This window comes from Balearica regulorum, chromosome 5 (genome assembly GCF_011004875.1).
Source record: "Balearica regulorum gibbericeps isolate bBalReg1 chromosome 5, bBalReg1.pri, whole genome shotgun sequence".
NCBI lineage: Eukaryota > Metazoa > Chordata > Aves > Gruiformes > Gruidae > Balearica > Balearica regulorum.
Window position 1 is genome coordinate 10,329,237 of NC_046188.1, and position 20,828 is coordinate 10,350,064.

Sequence of the window (20,828 nt, forward strand, 5' to 3'; positions counted from 1 at the left end):
ACCTCTCAGTATATCCCACTGTGCACAAGACAGGAAGATACAGGTAAAAGCAGCACTCCTCCATCACCGAACAGGGTCTGGTCAGCAGAGAAAGTCAGTGAAACTCCTCCTGGATCCCTTTATGCTTTCTGATAACTGATGCACCTACCTGGGCGTGTGGCCAGTGAAACCCATGGATGTGGCACCATCTATTTTGCTAAACTGGTAGTGCTTTTCCTGCCAGAAGGGACCTTGTGGTTGGTAGTCATCTGTCCAGCCAAGTTAGAGAGCAGCATCGTGGACTTCTACTGACCAGGCCAAAATTCCTATAGATTTTGCATTTTAAATCCCCGCCTCTCTTATCAAAATGATGCCAAATGACCTTCATTCTCAACCCTTTTCTGTGGTACATGGATCTACCTGCATGGATCAGAGCAGAGCAGTACCTCCTGCTGCAGCCCAACACTTGCCTTGTAATGGTCCAGGGCATCCAAAGCCAAAGCGTGGCCATCTGATGAGTAAATGCATAGTGCAGCCAGGAGCTCAAATACTTGCTTTTTGACCATGACATTAGTTGTGTCAAGTGCTGGAGGAAAAACAAAACAAAACAAAACAAAAAAGTATTTATAATGACACATTGATGGTCTGAATCTCAGTGTTTTCTGCTACATAGCTTATGACCAGTGGTAGAAAGAAGATTGCAGGAGTGGAGCCACTACATGGAAGATGGAAGAGAAAATATCTTAATTCATAGATATCCCATCTCAATAGCAATATCTGGTAGTAACTTCTAGTGGGAAGAGTATATGCTAGTTCAGGTACCCTGCTGGCATTTTGGTGCTGCTTGTATGTGTTCATCTCTTCCATGTACCAGCGGTGTGCTGCAACAGCAGCCAAGATCTCAGCACTCACAATCACATATTTTATTTCTCATTTTCACATATGGGCATTTTCTAGAACAGCAGATGAACCATTTTCCTCAATTAATGAGTCTTATTTTTAGTGCAGAAGCACCCAATATGCATATCAAGTAGGCCAATTGTTCAAACCAGTCCCCATGTATTCCCTTTTTTCCCCACTATTCTTTCTCTGTGAGCCCTGGGAGCTGGGAGGGAGACTATTAGACCATCTTATTTTTCCTTTATTAGTGCACAAAGAAGCTTGACTGCTGAAAAGCCCAGGGTGCCCCCCTGTTTTTCACAGCACAAAAATGCTGCCCTATGTTTCACACTGGTTAAGAAAATGCAGGGTGGAGAGGAAGGAAGAAGACTTCAAAACTGAAGAGGGGAGCAAGCCAGCGTTCAGACTAAATGCGTTTTAAAGAGCTATTAATAAGGGTTTCTGGGCACAGCTGTGATCTCAGCTCTGTGGAGCAACACAGAAGCTATGCTCCCAGCACCACCATCATTAAGTGCTGTACAATAAGTCCTAGGAGATGCCCTGACTAGTTTCATACCTGATGATGAGCCAAGCAAATGGCAGGAGAAAGTGAGTGGTATTACCTAGCATCTTCTAGAAGGAACAGACTGAGCAGTGCAGAGAATGGGCTCTCGCATCTAAACCATGCCACCTTCACTCTTCTTTACAGGCTACAAGTCTCCAAGCCCTTTGAATTCCTCTCTCTATCCTTGGGGCTCAGAAAGACTAAACAGCAAATGTCTGCTGACAGCTGAAGGGTTGAGGACTTCTCATGCCTGTGTACAGCTAAAGCTGGGTTTATCCCTGGCTTCTCTGTGAACTATGAAGACATTTGTGTGGAAACAAGCCCATCTAAATACCACTGGGTGGCAAAGGCAATGCCATTTCCAAGCAATATTATTTTAAAGAGGAAAACAATCTCTTTCATTAATCAGTTGCTATCAACAACTTGCAAGAAGCCTGGTGCAGGGCAGGAGGATAAGCAACAGAAAAGTCCCCCCCATGCTGCATGTGATGGGTGAAGCAGGAAGATGCCTTCTTACCTTGGAAGAGTTTTCTGACGTAGCCCTCGTTGCTCACGATGTATTCGATGCCTTTGTGGGAGTTCATGACTGCTCGCACACAGTTAATGCAGGTGAGCTGAAGCAAGGCATCAGAAATCCTGGCCACTCCTCGCCCGGACAGCCTGTCCAGGGCCTCCAGAAGGAGGTCCAGCCCACACAGCTCCAGGAACTGGACCATCCAGGCATCGTCGCTGTTCTCCAGCCGCTTCTTCAGCCCAGAGTAGTTCACCACCGATGGCATTTGCAGGAGACGGATGCACAGCTCCGGCTCTGCATTTTCCAGGTTGGCCTCAGACTGGTCGGTCTCCTGGGGTCCGAGTTTCTCCTTCAGGGCAGCCCACTTCTTGTGGGCACCTTCCTTTTTGAGTGACATCGTGGACGGTTTGTCCTGAAAGGAAAGGAAAAGAAAAGACAAAGTGAGAAGTTTGTCTGGACTGACCAACAACCCTCTGGCAGCCCTGTTTTTTCTCCTAGTGATCGGGACGTACAGCTCAACTGCAGCAGGTCCCCAGCTCTCCAGCACGCAGTGTGTGGTTCACACACTGGAACCAGTCCTCTGCTGAAGAAACTCAATATATTCCCTCCTTAATCACACACATTACATTCAGGCCCTGAAAACTCTGTAAAGAGACTCTTAGCACATATAAGCCAGCAAATACAGCTTTAAAAGTAGCCAATTTACACCAGTCAATAGCCACTACCTATTTTCATGCAGCGAAAGGATGAGGTTGGAAGTGGCATTATCAGCTCTGAACTCCTTATGCCCATTAAACCACTTTAAAATCTCACTGCGCTGGAGAGGCTGTGCAGTTTCTAAGCATTTGTAATGGGATGGAGAAGTAATTTTGAACATATCCTGTTCATAAGAGCATTCAATTACCCTGTTACTTTTTGCTTTTGTTTCTTTTGACTGATGCGGAGGTTAGTATTAAAGCGCTCACTTAATCTCTTCCTGTCTGCTGCAATAGCAAATACGTTTGCAAACGGCGGTGCTTGCGCGTGATAATGTGAGAGCCCGACAGGTTGCAGCGGGAGGCTGTGAAAATAGCAGTGCGTCTTTTCAGAGGTGGGGAGCATCTTTTCAAGGCCCATCTCCCCGGAGGACATGGCCTGTCTCAGCCATGCTGTTAGCAGCAAGGAGGGTGAGGAGCTGATTCAGCACAGAGAAACAGCAAAACCAAGTCTAACTAACCCTTGGTGCCAAATGTTTCGTTTTTAGGCAGGACCCTTATTTTTCAGATCCGCAGTGACTGAGTTATACAATGCAAGTCCTTTTCAAAGCGGAACGCAATCATTTTAAAGCTGAATTGCTCCCAGAGAGGACAGTTTGTCCCACAGAAAGGGGGTAAACCTGCTGGACCCCAAAGCCAGCTGATAACGCTACCCCCTTTCCCTGCCGTGCCACCGGGACCTCTGCTTCCCTGGCTGGTGAGCCTGCCCCAAGCTCCAAATAACCTGGGGGCCAGCTGGCCCCCAAAACCCAGCACTTGGGGGATCGAAGGGGTTATAGGAGAATCTCGCTTTCCCTTACCAGCTCCAGCACAAGGGTTTCTAGCCCTGCAGTGTATAGGGAAAAGGCTTAAAAAACCTAAACTGAAAAATCTCGGAAAGGTTTTATTTGCCAGAAAGCCAAGATAAAGGACAGACTGTTTGCCACGGTTGGAAATAATCTCGTTATTTTAAAGCCTTCCTTTTGATTTTTTCCTGGGGACTGCACTGTTGAGAGAGGTCCTGGCTGCCTCGCTCAGCCACACGCCCCGTGCCACTGGCTTCTTCTTTACCTGAAAGTCTCATTTTGGCAGTCACACCTTGGGGAATACACGTTTAGGGCATGTTATTACAGGCCTAAATGTACCTCTTGGAAAGATGGAAAGATGGAAAGTGCGGTGGGATGGGATATTTGGGAGAGGTCGAACAACTCCCCTAGGGCAAGGTGATGGTGGGACTCGCTGGCAGGGGCATTCAGCTCACAGCATAAAGGCTGTGTTGAGTAAGGATCAGAGGGATGGTGGAGTTGGTGGGATACAGTCACGAAAATCCTTTCAGAGAGCTCTGAGGAAGCCCTCTTGCAGAGTTTCCCTTTGCTTCAAAGGCTAAAGAACTGGCCAAGCACCTAGTTGTTGACTGTTCTGTTATCTGAAAAAATGATGGTCACGATCAAAAAATGTGAAGTTGCAAATATACCATCTGAGAACACACTGTACAGCTGAAAAGTAATAAAAAGGACCACACAAAAGAAAAAAACCCCAACAAAACCCAAACAACAAACCCTCCTGCCAAAGTACAGGCTTCGGTTTCTAAGATTTGTCATCGCTCTCTGCAGCCCAGAGCCCTTACTCACTCTTGGTAAAATTTTTGTTGGAGTTAGTCACCCCCAGTCGCTCCTCTGCCCCCAAGCCCAGGAATTTGGGTTAGGCTCAATGCGAAGGAGAAGAGAAATCCTCCCTCCCCGGAGGGAAAGAAGCGAAAGTATCCTGTCCCAGGGTCACAGCCCTGGCGATGGGGCAGCGTCCTACACCTCTCCCCCACAGTCACAGGGCTGGAGAGGTGCTCCCAAGGAGCTGCAACCAAATCCTGCCCCATGCTGTGCATCGAGCCCAGGGGTCCTCTTCCAGTGCCTGCGGGTGAAGACCTTCAGTGCGGGGCAGTGCTGAGGACCACCCGACCAGGGGGGAGCATGGCTCATCCTACCCAGCCCTGTTCTTTGGTGGCTTCGCCAAAGACCCAAGATCGCTCAGCCTCCTGGGAATTGACTGGGTAACTGGGAATTGACTGTCCTGGAATTTTTACTTCTGCACAGGGGATGGGCACAAACCCAAAGCCTGGCAGCGGGGCCAAGCCCTGGCTCACTGGGTGGGACTCATCCCTCCTCTTGGCTCTGCTGGTAACCCAGACTCTTTCCTCTCCCAAATCCAAAGTGGGCACCAGGCAGAGAATCAGTTTTTGGGCCCCGTGTGTGCACGGAAGAGCCCTGTGCTCCCACCGGGTGAGAAAGCCTGCAGGAGCGGCTGTTGGAGGCGGGTGGTCCTCCCGGCTGGTGCCCAGGCTCTGCCCTGCCTGGAGCTGTGCTGGCGGCTCGTGCCGTTCAGCCGCGGGGCTGCTCTCTCAGCGGGACTTCTTTTTATACTCAGCAAATCACCTTTTTTATTTGCATATGACTAAATGTTTCTCAGCGAACCAGATAACAAAGCGGGTTGGCTTTTTGCTCCCAGTTGTACAGATACTTCATTATATATCATATCAGCTACAGAAAGTCAGAGCGATTATAATAGTATTATTGACCTTAGGCTTGGCTGATTTCTGAAAATTAAGCTCGACCAGTGCAACAGGAGATAGGAAATACCAACAGAGCACCCTGTTTACTGGCAAGATTTGTTCTGAATTACACTTTCCTCCCCACATGCTCCACATAGATATGAAGACATGAGAAACAAACCCAGGCAGGTACCTCTCCAAGCAGTACCGGCTTGTGTTTTTATGCACTAAGCTGAACAACTTGGATTCATTAAACATTCTCTCCCACAGAGAGCGCACTCTTTTTGTGGGGAAGAAAAAAGACAGCTAATGTAACTAATTGTAAAAAAGGGAATAAAATAAATAGGAGCTGTATTATATAAATGGAAAGGAAATAAATATGGAGGAGACCGCAGTACGATTCTGCAGATGGTGTGATAAATCTGTTTACAAACACAGATATGAGTGATATATTATGAATGCAACATCATTCCATATTTTCCATGAAGCACAGTGTTGCAAAGCCACTCAGATACATCCTTAAAGAGATAGTAGTTTCGCCTTTTATCTCTGACCACAGGAGCTTATTAGCAGGTAAATGATCTCAGCAGAGTAAGACAGATAAGGGACTAAAATGGAACGTATCTATCTGGCTGCCTCAAAGAGGCCATTTAGACTATGTTGGCTGAGGGACGGAAAGTCCCCTGACAAAAAGAGACAAGGCGTTAGACTTACAAGGGTGAATACATCTCACCTCCTGCCAGCAGAAGGGCGTGGGGAGCTTTACTTTATTCTGCCCAGGCCATAGAGAAGGATGCGAGGGTGGAAGAAATGTCCCCAGCCTCTGTGTCTGACTGTGCCTGCAGCACCCATGGTCTGCCCTCCCCAGGAACACGCTCAGCATCGGTGCATCTGTGCTTGCTGCCGTGGGGACACCCACAGCCCACAGCATTCACCGTGATAAATGCAACCCTCTCCTCATCTTGCTTCTCGCCCTCAGAGGCTGGTTAGGTCTGACGGGGAATGACAACTAAAGAAGCATGAATGCAAAAATACCCTGAATTTGAAGGGATTCTCTTGGGAAACATAAAGGGATCATAAAGGCTTGTCCTCCTGTACCTGGCCACAGCAACATTGCGGTTCATGGTGCTTTTTGGACCATTGCGTTGGCAAAGCTGTGATGTTCCCTGCATTCATTGAACCCAGTTCATAAAATTTCCTCCTCCTTTCTTTTTGAATCAGGTGCTTCCCAGATTCAGTTTTTTGTGCCCCTCTGTCCTTCAAGTCAGCTCCTAGGGAGATGACATCTGTGGGAGATAAATCAGGGCACGTCAATACTTTCTCCATCCTGTGAAGCTGTGGAGAACAGAGCTGCACAGCACAGCCTTCAGTCTAAATTATTACATGCCTCCAGGATGACACTGATCACAGCAAGGACCTGGGAGGACATGTAAAAATGGATTTCTCAGGGCAGCTAACTATAATTGGATGAAAATGAAAGGGAGAAAAATTACAGGCCAAAACGATTCTGATTTTTTGGGACCAGACCCGCTACCCATGCTGCAGGATGGGGGAGCATGAGGGGGAACGGCAGCTCCTTGCTGCCCTTTGAAGAAGCCTGAGCACATCCCGACCTCACACGCTGCCCTCACAGCCTTCCGCAAGGCTGCTGGGACACACCGCCGGCCCTTAAGGAAAGCTCTTTTTTGCTGCTCAGCCCCTCCTCCCTTCCGTGCCCGTTCCTGGCACTCAGGAGCCTGTTCTGCCTGGCTGACTGCTAATGATAGGTTTCGCTTCTGGGTAGTTCCAGTTTTCATTCTGCTGCTGGGAATATGCCGAGCCTTTGTATTTTGCAACATGTCAGACTACTCAGTCACTAAAAAGAAACAACATCCTGGCTTTGTGCTTTCCAAAACCACTTCAAGCAGCGTGATGGGTTTGTTCCTCCTCTCCTCTTCCTTTCATTTATACTATTGTGTTTTCCCATGCAGCGTCTGAACAGCTTGCATACATACAGGCTAATGAAATCATCCTCCCGTGGACTGAAAGAAGGGAGGGGGCCCACAAATCTCTACTTTAGAAACCAGCCTGACCCCTTGGTGTGGGCACATTAGCATCGGTAGGTACCGGCAGCATACTCAGTCTCCCAGGGGAGCTGTCGGTATGGGTGCGGTGGGAAATGGAAGTGTGCAAACAAAAGGTGTGGTTTGCCCCACAGACTACAGCAAAATTAGCTGTGACCCAGGTCCAGCACTGCTTTGTCCTTTTTCTGCCATAGCCAGTAGCTTCAGTCAGCTTCAGATCTAGTTATTCTTGGTCATCAGCTTTATCAGAGGCTTCTTCTGGCAGCAAACTCCCTGAAAAGGACTTCAGTGCATAGACAAAAAGGACCATGGCCATACTTACATAGATGTGTATCTATTATGCCAGTATAGCTTATTCTTTTACAAAGAATGGAAAACCATGTTGTCCTGAGGATGCTGTGTGCCAGCACAGCTTCCCTCTCCCGGGCAAATATAAGCTATGATACTGAGTGATGTCTTACACAAGTGGTAAATGTGTCCACTCAATATGTATTGGTAGTGATGGGGGTACACCAGGATTAACTACTCCAGTAAAAATAATCACCAGTGCTTTCTTCGTCAGTAAATAAACAAGTAAATAAATCATCAGGCAGCTACAGGTACCACACACAAATCAAGCTCAAGTGCGATGCTCAAGGATGTTTATGTTAGGATCTTCAGTGGCATCTAAAGCCTTATTTATATTTAAAGGCTGTACTAGCTTAGCTTTAAATGGGTTTAAAACCACTCTTTGTTAGAAGAGTAACACTGTCTGAAGTCGCTCAATAGCCAATTTACCTTAACCCAGTAAGCCAGGTTTAAATCAGGCCGGTGCAGCTCTCAGACCTCTGCTGCAGAAACAGCCACTGCCACCGGAGAGACCTAGCCAGAAGCAAGGCGCCAGCCTTCCCTATCTGAGTGCCAAGTCAGCCACGACAATTTAAAAAGCTTTCCACGGTAGAGATGAGCCCTGCAGCAACCTCGCGTGCTACCCCAGGCCTTTGGAGGCACGGCGGATTTGGGGTTGGAGGGGTGCCAGCACTCGCCCCATGCAGAGGGTGCCGGCTCCCAGCTGAGCTGCAGCAAACGGGGCTGCAAACGCTTCACCCTGGTCTCACCAGGGCGTCCGCCCTGCTGTCGTTAGCAGACCCATGGAAGCCAGAGAGGTGTACTGACCCCAGCCAGAAAGGAACAGGACTTGAGTCTGGATCCCACAAAAATCCTGAGGGGTCTAAGGCGGGACTGGGGGCCGCCCCCGCTCCCTGCTCCAGCGCCCACATGCTTGGGCAGAGGCAGCGCCTCCATCCACCCCGCAACAGCGATTCAGGCATCATTCAGCATTTTGGGATGCAATTTATTATTATGATTTGGGGGTCATGTGAGAAGCTTGAACTGTTACCCAGCAACACGGATAGTGGGGTGGTAACTTTCCAACACTCTCACGGTTCCTGCTCAGTGGGAAGCTGTTGCACAAACAGATATGATGACAGCCAAAAACTTTTATTGCTTTTTATTTGTTTGTTTTTAACCACCTCCACAGGATGCCACAAGGACAGAGAAAATGGACACAGGAAAGAATTCCTACCTCGGAGCTGAAGCCAAATTATTCTCTTGTCTCTCTCGCGTGAAGGATCCTTCTTGACCGGCTGTGTGAGCCTTCACTTCCCCAGCCAGCTCATTTACTCCTTCTCTGCCAAGCAACCTTCAGTCAATAAAGCCTAAATCCCCAAACGAGTGTGTCTGAAACCGCATGCTCTAAGAAAGTTCAACAGGATGTCGGTGTCTAATAGTATGTAAATACCAGTCTTCGGAAAGGTGCAAGCAAGTGACTTTTCTGTAGCCGCCAGGGAAGGTATTTGCATGTCATTTGTCACCCCCCTCATTGACTCTGCGCTGGCTGCTGGGAGGGTGACACTTCCCCATGGGCTGGGAAGGAGGGAGGCTTGCACCGCGCATCCATCTGGCAGCACGGCTTTAGTCCTGGCACGGGGTGACTCAGAGCAGGGAAGTGATCAAAGCAGGGAAATGATCTGGCAAAGGAAAGGAAAAAGAAAAAAAAAAAAAAAAAGAAAAAAAAGAGGAAGGACAGCTGGGGTGGGTGGGACGGAGAGCATGGGGGTGGTGGGCGGTGGGGACAGGCCCTTGCACCTTGCATCAGCTGCACGGGGTTTTCCGGCTGTGTGGCACAGGGGCTTTAAACACTGCGAAATCTCAGAGGTCTGAAATGCTGGGAGGGCCAGGACAGCTTAAAATAAGGAGGATGTCTGACCCGAGGCTGCTCACCCCGGGAGAGGGGTGGCACAGCAAAGGCTGGCAGCTCCGGCAGCGTCCCCCGGGGCAAGGGCTCCAGGACGGGAACCCTGCTCTCACCGGGGCACCCCTACGGTCCCATCGAGCTTCGGTCCAGCCCGGCTTTTATGGCTGAGCAGGCTCCGAAGACTTTAAAAGCTCTTTTTAACAGAAAACATTGCTGTGCCTTTGTGGTCAAGATTTCACATGGAAACTAGTTTGTGAGCCACAGCTGTAAAATGCATCCATCCAGCCTCTCGGGAAGTGTTAACCAAAAGCCAGTTATTATTAAACTGTGAATATTTCAAGATGGTCCATTTTAGCAGAGGCCTCCTGCCTGGCTCAGGGTAGCAGTTAGACTTCAAATACTGTTTTTTTCTTACTCTGTAAGGCCTCTACCCTGAATTGAACCCCCTAGATCAAAAGTTGGAGCCTGCAGCAAGAGTTTTCCTGCCTTAGTAGAGAAACTCAACCCTTGTGTACACCAGCACAGCTCCACCAATATTAGAAATACACTGATCTCTCTGCCCTTTGGTTCAAATTCAGCTAGCCTTTAAGCGATGATCTTGCCCATGTGCTTTCTAATTAAGGCAGTTTCACCACAACAATTCAACATGCAGGGAAATGACCCTGCGCAGTTCCCCATCCTGCTGTAGGAAGCGCTCTGAGAGCCTATTTATACAATGCAAGACAAAGATTAATTCATGATGGGTTTTACCACAGCAAATGCACTTCCCTTTACGTTATGTGCACTCCTGAAGGGTAGTCCCCAAGTCCTCAGAAGATTAGTTGCTAATCTGGTTCTTGGGAGCAGAATGGGGCTCACAGCAGGTTTTTGGGGAAAAAAAAAAAAAATAAGAGAAAAAAATTCCTGCAAAGAAAGGATTGTTGATGTTGCCAATTCCTGTCCTCACAACCACGGAAGAAATTTAAAGGGCTATCAGCTCCCATCAGGTTTCATCTGAAGCCTGGACCTGTGAGATATGCCAGAAATATTTATGTTCTTAGAAAGGCTGTGTCGTTTCCCATGTGAAAAAATAAGCAGAACCTGAGAAATCAGGCTAAAAAGCAGAAAAAGCAGCTCTAGAGCTGCAGTGTCCCTCTGCAAGCCCCATGGCACATGAACAGCAGTGGCAATGGGCAGTAGCTGAGAAAACCGAGGGGGTTTGGATCCCACCTCCTGCTCCCAGCTCGTGCATCACTTGTGCTGCTTCCAGGTGTTTGCAGCCCTGCCTGCCTGCTGCAGGCAGCTGCCTGTGCCCTCGCCACGCTCTGATGCCAGGCTGTGTGGGGGCAGCTCGCAGACAGACGGATGCTGCTACACCCTGCTGAGCTCAGCCCCCAGCCAAGGTCTGTCGGCCCATGTATCTGCAACTACAGGCATTTGCTTTTCACGGCACGACCAGAAAAAAGTCCATGCACGGGGTTGCATCTCTGCCTGAAGGCTTTGGGCATCACCTGGGGAGCAAGTGTTTCCTCGACACTCATGGCCTCCTCTTCCTCTGGAGGAAGCAGCACCAGCCCCACGCTGATGTACCTGGAGATGATACTGGTGGGGATCCGAAGGCTTATCTCCCAGGAGAGCTGAGTGCTGCCCTGGGGAGCAAAGATTTGCACCCAAACCACAAGGATATGTAGGATGTTAAGGGCATTAAATAGTTTTAGGGATCCATCCCTTCACATCTGAGCTTCTGTCCCAGCAACTTTGCTTTCAGGTTGCTCAGAAAGGGCTAATAGTTTCACCTCAGCAAACCAGCCCAATTTTACCCCGATTTTCTAGCAGACCATTCCATGGCCATCTGAACAGTAATTATATGACAGTCAGACAGATTAAATCAAGAACTGAAAGTTTAGTCCCACATTAGGCAAAGAAGAGCTGAGACCCTCTACAGCTCCAGCATCGCTCTGCTGCCTCTGGATCGCAGCGCAGTGGCTCCCCCGCCCACATGGTGGGTCCACGAAATGCAGGAATCCACTTAAACATAACTAAATATACCCCGTTTGCCCACAGGGATTAGATTATTCCTAATCACAGCAATCGGTGTCTTCTTGCTGCTCTACATTTATGTGACAAATCAGCTCCCGTGCCAGTGGCTTTTCTTCTAAGTTCTGTCAAGGATTTTGGGAAGGAGACACCCAGCTCGTTTTTGAGCTGGCAGGGAGAGGTGCTGCGATAGCTCTTTTTAGGCAATCCTGCCTAAAATGCCTAGTATCGCCTGCTACTAAATTACTAAACATCAGCACAGCCAGTACTCAAGAATTACAGGTGTAATATTCGCCTCCGCATCTCTGGGACCGGCTCGTTGGGTACTGTGGCTCCCATGGAGCCAGCGAAGACAACCACATGTTTATAGGGGGAAAATCAGGGGACCAGAAGAAAATCTGGATAATTCAACAACACTCCTTTGTTCAACTGAGAACTGAACTCTGTGTTAAGCAACCAGAAGGACCAGCGTCAAAGCAAGTGCTGACAGGGCACTGAACGGGGGTTTGGTCAGGTGAAGACATTGAAATTTAGGGGGGGACCACATTCCCCCCCTCTGCCCACATGGAAGGGAAAGTGTCTGGCCTTTGCAGCATGACCCTGTGCCACGGGGACAGCTGGAGACGCCCAAAGAGCTGCTGGGGAGCAGATGGGGTGGGCCAGCAATGACCTTCCCAGGCACTGGGAGAGCACAGTGACAGCAGCTGGTTTGCTCCCTCCCTGGGCAGCAGACACATCCGAGCATCCTCAGGGAGTCACGCGAGGAAGATGGGGAGTTGCAAAGCTGACTGGTTGCTTTTAGAATCATAGGATCGTTTTGGTTAGAAAAGACCCTTAAGATCATCAAGTCCAACCATTACCCTAGCACTGCCAAGTGCGTCACTAAACCATGTCCCTAAGCGCCACATCTATGCGTCTTCTAAATACCTCCAGGGATGGTGACTCAAACCACTTCCCAGGGCAGCCTGTTCCAATGACTGACAACCCTCTCAGTGAAGAAATTTTTCCTAACATCCAATCTAAAATCTTCAATCTTTTGCTTCCTGAATTTCCCTACCCTCCTCGGAGACTGATGCCCCTCCAGCCCTCTTGTCACAGACCAGCTCTCTGACTGCCTTTCTGCTGAATACTTTCACTTTAGATGATGCTATAAGGAGGGGAAAAAAAAAAAAAAGCCTTCTGAAGCAGTCTTTATCTGATGGATACTTCAGCTAATGAAAATAAAGGACTCTGCTACTGCCAGCACATGCATATTTCCGGGAACTTTGTATTTAATGGGGTCGATCTGCTTTAAACATCCAAAACACAGAGCTCCACAGCTCTTTTGGTAGGAAGCTTCTGCCACAAAAAAACATCCTGTTTTGGGGAGGGTGCTTCCAGCTGGGGAGATTAAACCATTAACCATGGAGAACTCAGTGCTTTTTTTGGACAGGTGACGACAAAATTTCCTGTCAAAACTCCAAACTGCACCAGCAATTCTACCCAGAGCAAAGGGCGCAGACCCATGCATGGGTTTCTAAAGGAGCTATGTGCTCAGCTATCAGGCTGAGTAAAGAGCCTGATATTTATTCAGTTTATTTATCCTGCATACATATATTACACCCATAATAAGGCTACTGGGGAACCGCTTAGGAATTGCTAGGATGAAGGCTGCCGAGGCGGCTGAACTCTGCTCCCTCGCACACACACTGATGCTGCAGTAGTGAGCAGATGTAATTACAGAAAAAAGACCTTTTGAGCCCTGCCCCGGAGGGAGAGAGGCAGGCAGGTTCCGCGCAGGTTTTAGCTGTGCTTTTCTGGCACAGGCACAAACCCTCCTCACTTGTACAAGGATGAAGATCTTCAGGCAGCGAATAGCTCTTCCCTAAAAACCAGTCCACAGGGGAAAGGGTTGTAGGCACCACTAAGCCAAAGAACTACCTGGATCCATATTAATGTTTACGGAAGTCCCTGCTGAAAAAAAGCTACCGAGACACCAGAATGATACATAAGGAAGCAGCATTTTTCCAGCTGTTCTCCAAACAGGCTGCGAACGCAACTCCCTCGTACAGAGCTCAGCTTTTCCGTTCAACAGCTGATGAATCACAGTGGCTGGTATCTCACCTGCTGAACAGCCCACGAGCAAACATCCTGAACATTTTTGTTCAGATAAGGCTGACCACAGCCAGGATTCCTAATGGCACGGGCAAAGTACATATTGCACACCTTAAAGAGAACAGACCCAGATACTGCCAGGTATTTTACTGCGAGCTTGTCTGACTATGAACGTTACTAAGAGTAACCAGAGGATATGCTCAGCTGCTAATTCAAGAAGTTAAGCACTTGAGCCGTTTAAAATAAATTCTTGCAGAAGAGTGGCTTAGCATGATTTCAAAACTAATCCACTCCAAAGATGCCTTCAGACTATTTTCTGTACTGCTGGGTGAAAGAGTTTGAATTTTATAACGCAGCAATCCTAGAACATTGCCTGGCTTAATCCTTCACTTTCCTACAGTACTTGGTCCAACTGTTTCAAGAGGACCTAAAGTTGTCCTGCTAGATATTATCTTACCAATTCTAACTCAGTCTCGGAATTAATGTGAAGGGATTTTAATACGGCCCAAACAGCTGGAGGTTTATGATAGGAAATTCTCATGCTGGGCCAAAATGACCTTACTATACACAGGGCTAGCTTACATGCAGGGTATCTTATACCAACACTTTGATCTGTTTTAGTTCTTCCTGTGTAATAATTTAAATCACTTCAGAAACAATTAGTTGATAGTGTTTTTTTCTTTGCAAAGAAATCAGCTCTTCAGTCATATCCTCAGGTTTGCATAGTCCAAAGAGCTGCAGTGCTTTACACCAGCTGAGTATGTGGCTGTCATTGATCTTCAAGAGAAAAATCACTATATTTATCTGATAAATAAATATACAACTAATATTAGGAAATTTTATAAGTGATTCATTTCTACACATATGGCTTGCTCCAACACTTGCTTACAAGTGTTATCAGAACAGGGGTTTGGGAATTACAGGGTTGTAAATCAATTTAGCTTTGGGATAGTCCTTTCCCCTACCTTTCTTCTAGACAGAGAGAGGCCATATTTAGGGCTTGGTAGTGGTTGTGGAGGTTCAGTCCATTTCCAGTAATGGAAACAACAAACCCCAGAATTTATCCCCAGGCTTATAAAAGAAGCCTCAGGACTGGGTAAATAGAAAATAACTCATGAATATTGGACAGCTTGTTCTGAAATGTGGAACTACAGCCCATCAGTGCATAAACAAGTGAGCAGAGCCAAGCAGGCTGGAAAGCAGCCTTCCGAGGAAGAAATGGAGCAGCTCAGCCAGGCTTTGGATGCAAGCTACTCATGGAGCCGGGTGTCACATCAGCATGATGTAAACCAGAAGGGAAACAAGTAATAAAATGTATCAGGGAATAAAAATATTTGTTCCCCAGTTCACCTTCCTGGTGGGCTCAGATTTGCACCATTTGTCATGTAAGTCAAGAACAAGACATGTTCACGAATATTTCCTACATTGCAGAGCCCACTGCCAGGTAAATATCGCAACCCACAGTTTCTTTTTCCATGCAAAGTTTTTTGCTCTGGCTCAGAGCACATTTGCTTTACTGCATTGTACATGCAGCTGAAAGTTAAGCCGACCAACTCTAAAGTATTTATATTTTTTTTTTTTTTTCAAATAGCAGAAGTAATTAATCTGCTTCAGAGAATGAATCAGCCTTTTCTGAGCTAGAAACACACAAAGGAGGAGATTGTGGCTGTTTCTGGGGCGGGAGGGAGGCTTACTCACACAACCAACGCAGTGGAGGCAGCTGCCCGGGGTCCACAGCTGTGGGCAGCGAAAGGGGCAAAACCCCAAAGCCGGACCCCAGAACCCCCCAGTGCCACCCCGTGCACCTGAGGGACCCGCTGCACCGGAGGGAATGAGCTCGGCGCTGGGCAGCAGCCCTGCAGTGCGGCCGGAAGAGACGGGCCAGTGCAAAACTAATGGTACGGGGAGAGCTGTGCGGCTTTGCCTCTCCTCCCGCAGCCCCCTGGGCTGCACACCCAGCCTGCTCCTCAGAGTAAACTCTTCGGCAGCAGGGACCGTCCTTATATTTAGGTGAAGTACCTTGGTCTGGGCCAGGCGGTGGAAAGAGCTGATTTGCCACAGCTTGGTTTCTTGGCAAGCTGCGGGAAGAAAACCATCGCTCACAAAAAGCTGCTACCTTGTACTACGGGAACTTCCCTTTCCACCTGGGGCCTCTGTCAGAACACAACACTAACGCTTAGCTCACTGCTTTCAGCGAATGCCGTGCAATGACTTAACAAAAACCAGGATGGACAAGGAATAGACAGTTCCCAGATAGGGGAAACCAGCACAACAGAAGCAGCACGGAGATAGCTGCCTTATTAAAAATAATGCAATTTAACTGACAGAGCAGAGGGTAAAACAAAGTTATTCCTTAGCTACACCGACACAAACAGACCTGCTCACGAAAGTTATCAATAAATAAACAGAAATTATGCCATTCTCATTCACCGACTTGGAGAGAGGAAGGGGGCTCTGCTGCAGCCCGGGGCTGCTGCCGCTTCCCTCCCTTCATCCCCTCCGCCTGCCCGGGCAAGTTGGAAAGGGGCTGTGTGTCTCCAGCAAGGGACAAGCTCGGGGCCAGCACATGTCCCCGTGTGGCATCAGCCCTGCCAGGGGACGAGGGGAGGCAGGCGGCCCTGACTCCCCGTGGAGAGGCTCGCTGCAGAGCAGACGGGAGCTGCGCAAACCTGCAGGTCTCCAAATTCATCTGACCTCCGCAAGGGCAAAATCACCAACATTTTCCATTTTAAATTACAACTAAATTTAGAGGTTTTATGGTTGCAGAGTGCCTCCTTTCCCACACTTTCCTGGAGTGATCTCCAAATTCCTTCCCTGTTCTCGCTCATTAAAACGTGACTCAGCTGTCCCAGCTGGAAAAGTGGAGACCAATGCAGTCCCAAGGTGGCCTGCTGCCATTAGTGATGTCCACATCGGCATTAACCACCAGCTTGGGGGCATCAGAGGCAACAGAAGGCTTTGCAAGTCGCATCTGGGGAGAAATCAGTGTTACTGAACGTGTGGGTACTCTATGCAACCTATCACCTGGAGTTTCTCTCATGTCCCTTTTGGGAAAGTCCTCCCAGCGCCAAGGATTGACTGAGGACGTCCACACAACAGACTCTAATGGAGCAGCAATGCAAAGAGCAAATTCCTCCTCGGCCCTTAAACACTCCCCCAAATGAATACCATATACACCCCAGCCAAGGCAAAATAATGGTCATGGTAAGAAAAACAAATAGGAAGTCAATGTGAATTAGCACCACCTGGTGATACCTACTATAACCATGCCAAGTTCAACATTGTGCTCTACCAACTACAAAATTTGGCAGCTCTTCATTTGCCTTTACTTCTTTTTACTGGACACAGTGCTGGAGCAATGTCCATTCTGAAGTGAGCTGTTACTTTTACGGTATTTAAACATTTTGGAATCAGCGGAGTGACTCCAATGCTGGGATGAGGACATCATCCACTGGCTCTCAGTCTTCCTCCTGGTTTTGCCCAGTCTCCTTTATCAGCTCAGTAGGTTTCTCAGAGCACCTTGAAATACAGCATCAAATGTTACAGAGCTTTTTGCAAACACTATTGCATGCTTAAGGTTTTCATTGATCTGTGGCTTCAGCATTCCCAGCACTTTGAAATGTCAGCTCAGGTATCAAAATAGTAGAAACAGCTGAATCTGTGAACAATACTTGTTCATTACATTAAATAGAAAAACCATCACACTGTTAGAACCTCTCCTGAAGCTTTCTGCTGATGTGAAAGTCTAGGTTGACTAAATGTTCTCCTGCCGCACCATACAACCACTTCCTTTTAACTGCAACTACTCTTGTAGGTGCTCGGCTATGACTCAGGGGCTCATGAACCCCACACACCCTGTTCTTCTTTGTTTCCACATTCAGTTCCATAAAATTGGTTCCTCATCTATCACTGACGACATCTGGTAGCTATCATAAGGCTTGGCCATTTTTTCCTAAGAAAATGGAACCAGATGATACTTGCTCTTGATAAGGATCCTAAGTGCCACTGAGAAGTCGTATAAACATAGCGTCCCCTTTTTTGAAGCATTCCCATCTTGCGTTTCATTCCAGTTTGCACAGCACGCCTGCAGAACTGGAACAACTGGAATGCCGTGACAAACCCCACGCCTAAGCTCAGAGCAGACCTACCAGCACGATGCTGCCCACCGTTAGAAGGAGAAAGCCAAAGCCCAAAATTTGACGTAACTTTTTTCCTTCTCCCAATTTGGTCTTAGCACCTCAGCTGACAGCACAGGACCCAAGAGCTCTCTATAATTAAAATACAGATCGTTTGCCCGCTCTGCTGCAGCACTTGGCGCTCTCAGTGCTTTTCCTGGCCACTGGGAGATGAAGGCAGCCTCTGCAGCACGACACTCACAAGCACTGTATGATAAACTGCTGCACATGCAACGCTGAGAAACACTGGAATAAACTTGGGTTTGGAGGGTAATACCAAAGGGATTATAATATATTAGGTCAGAAGCGTGTAGTCATTCTTGAGCCTCCCTCCTGCACTGAACACCAGGGGTATCACGCTGCAGGGCTGTATCTAGCTTCTGCAAAATATTTAGCTATTTTTCACCTAGTTAAATAAAAAGCAATGTACAATGTTAACAAATGGAACAGGGATAACTCCTTGTGATGTGTTTGTTTGCACCTACTGACTACGGTATTTTGCACCAAGCAGAGCTGGATTTGTTCAAGTGCTACTGTGTGATCCTATGAGTTGACTTTGTTGATTCAGTGGGTGGTATTTCCTCTGAATCATTATTGGTAGACTTTATTGCAAATATTAAGAGCAAGGATATTCAACTGAGAGATAAATCTGAGCTCAGATATGAGCACGGAGTTTGTTTGAAGTTCCCCCAACTGTTTCAGCTCTATGAATATTGTTCACTGCCTAATCTACGGCATTGTGTAGCTACCCACTGCCGAATTACTCCCATCTTTTCTACTCATGGCTGGTTACGGTACAATGGTGGGATTAAAAATCCCTCATCAACAGAATAATCATTGCAGAAAAAATAATAATAATTGAAGACATGGAAGCAAATGGGGGGGGAAAGAGGGACAAAATGCAACTTAGTTTGCTTTGATAAGAACAATTTTCTACGCAGTTGCTCTGGGAAACCTATTCGGCATACCTGGCACACAAGGAATGGGTAGAGTTTGGCTTCCAACATTGGAAGTGCAGCCATTTGCTACACAGCTCGGTGAAACTGGGAGTTAAGCCACGAAAGATGAAAATTTGTAATAAATAGGGTACAGACCTAAAAGGACTGGACAGCCAGTCCCACAGAAGGGGTCAATCTGAGTTTGGCAGGAGTCACTACGAAGAGCAAGGGAGACCCCCTCCTACTTAGCATCTCCCTTCATGACAGAGCGAGTGGGAGAAAGCTGGGAGAATACTGCACCAGCACGGAGAATGGGGATATACGCTGAAAACAGGATTAATAAGAGGGCTGGAATAAGATCTGACCCGACAGCAGAAAACAAAAGTCAGATGGACACCTGGGGATGAAAATCCCAATTTCTCACTCTCATCACAGGACAGAAGGAGCCTGAGGAGGAGGTTAATTGCAATACCTACTGGGTGAGGTATTTATTTGTAGATGAGGTGTCAAAGCACAAGAGGCACTGGATGGATGTCTGAGCTTTGCAGCTCTGCTCGTCCATGGGGAAGCCAGAGAGCGAGAAGCCCAGTGCAGGACTGCTGGCGACCAGCAGAAGCAGAGCCTGCTTCACAAAAGCAGATGGCAAGTTCTATCTTGTTTGGCATTGCACAGAGAAGAGAAAAGCATGCAACTGTTACTTCTACACTGATAAGAGAGAAAAAGACTGGAAGAACTAAGCAATCATAGTGCAAATACAAAGTAAGAGAAAGCCATATACTGGGGGAAAAGATATAATACCAGTTCGGTAAAATTCTGAAACTTCCCCTTCCCGGGAGACTGGGAACAAATGAATTACAGTGGTGTGCAATAAGGCGTAATATCATTCAGTGCTTAGATGTGCTGACCTGCCAGGTCCCTTCCTGTCCTACATTTAGATTATCTTTTGCACAATGGGTCTTGTACACTGCTTGCATTTTTGAAGGAAAATTCTTGGACAACAGCCTAGAATGGGATTATTAACTTGTAACAGGACAAACAAATAATTACATATGCTCATAGGTTCCTGCAATCCCCTCCCTGCCTGCAATTTTGGCAGCTACTACTCCTGTGTGTAGTGGAAAAACAAGCTTAAGTGGATGGAAGAGAAATGAGATTAATGGCCAGACAGCCCAAATTCTGAGCAAGTTCAGTAGGACGATTGCAACCTTACTGTAACTCTGCTGATTCCAACTTTTCTTTTTAACTGACTTCTTAGGCCAGAAGTTTCCTCGCAGTCTACCAGGGAGCCTGACGTGTTTCGCAGCCTGCAGTCTTAGGAATCCAAGAAAAATGATGTACAGTTCACAATGCTGGTCTGGTATGGGGAGGGAGGACCATGAACACCGTTTTGGGGTATTTCTCCTAAGACCAGTGTGTCCAAGCACTCCTTCCCCGCCCCCAAACTCTGGAATTCAGCTCCGGGTGCTGATGTTGCAAGAAGCCACTTCATCATTTCAGAGCTATTGAGCAAAAGGGAGGATGAGGCACAAGAGAAGTATGTAAGTAAGTAAAGCTGGGCAGGACTTGGGAGACCTTGTCCAAAAACCACTGGAAAACAGAATCTTTCAAAATAAAAGCCTAAAACTGACTCAGCCCCGGGAGCAGACACAACAGCTGTACGCTGTATGCTAGCAGACACACTGTCACACCCAGGCACAGCAGGACCGCATCCCGCCTGCACATTACACTGTCACACCTGCAATCTGGACCATGTTGCACCTACACATCAACTGCAACTGCAATCAGGACCATGTCACACCTATGCACTGCGCAGTTGCACCTGCGATCCGAATCACATCCAGCCTGTACACGGTCTCTTCCCAACTGCAATCCAGCCCAACTCCCACCTGTACGCTGCATCGTCGCACTTGCGATCTGAACCTCGTCCCACCTATACATTGCACTGTTGCATCTGCAATCCGGACGGACTCCCACCTATCCGGTGTACTGTCAAACCGGCAGTCGGGACCACGTCACAGCGATGCGATGTACTGTCACACCTGCAGCCCAGACCAGGTGCCACCTACGCCTCCCTACCGTCGCACCGGCAA

At 47.8% G+C, this 20,828-nt stretch overlaps 1 protein-coding gene across 13 annotated transcripts in view; it reads right to left on the reverse strand.

Annotated features, from left to right (window-relative positions):
* Window positions 1-20,828, reverse strand: part of LOC104637566 (inverted formin-2) — a 43,599-nt gene that overhangs the window by 22,400 nt on the left and 371 nt on the right. For 5 of the 13 annotated variants that reach the window (XR_012835551.1, XR_012835550.1, XR_012835549.1 and 2 more), the window contains exons 1-3: window positions 19,949-19,969; window positions 1,941-2,349; window positions 450-565 (exon numbers count right to left, since the gene is read on the reverse strand). Coding sequence is in view for 7 of the 13 variants with exons in the window: in XM_075753425.1 (XP_075609540.1) it covers window positions 450-565; window positions 1,941-2,334 (510 nt within the window). In the remaining 6 variants the exon portion in view is untranslated. Of the gene's footprint in view, window positions 1-449; window positions 566-1,940; window positions 2,350-8,843; window positions 9,249-19,948; window positions 20,050-20,624; window positions 20,766-20,828 lie in introns of those variants that run through there. The other 8 variants (XR_012835552.1, XM_075753428.1, XM_075753427.1 and 5 more) reach the window with 5 other exon arrangements.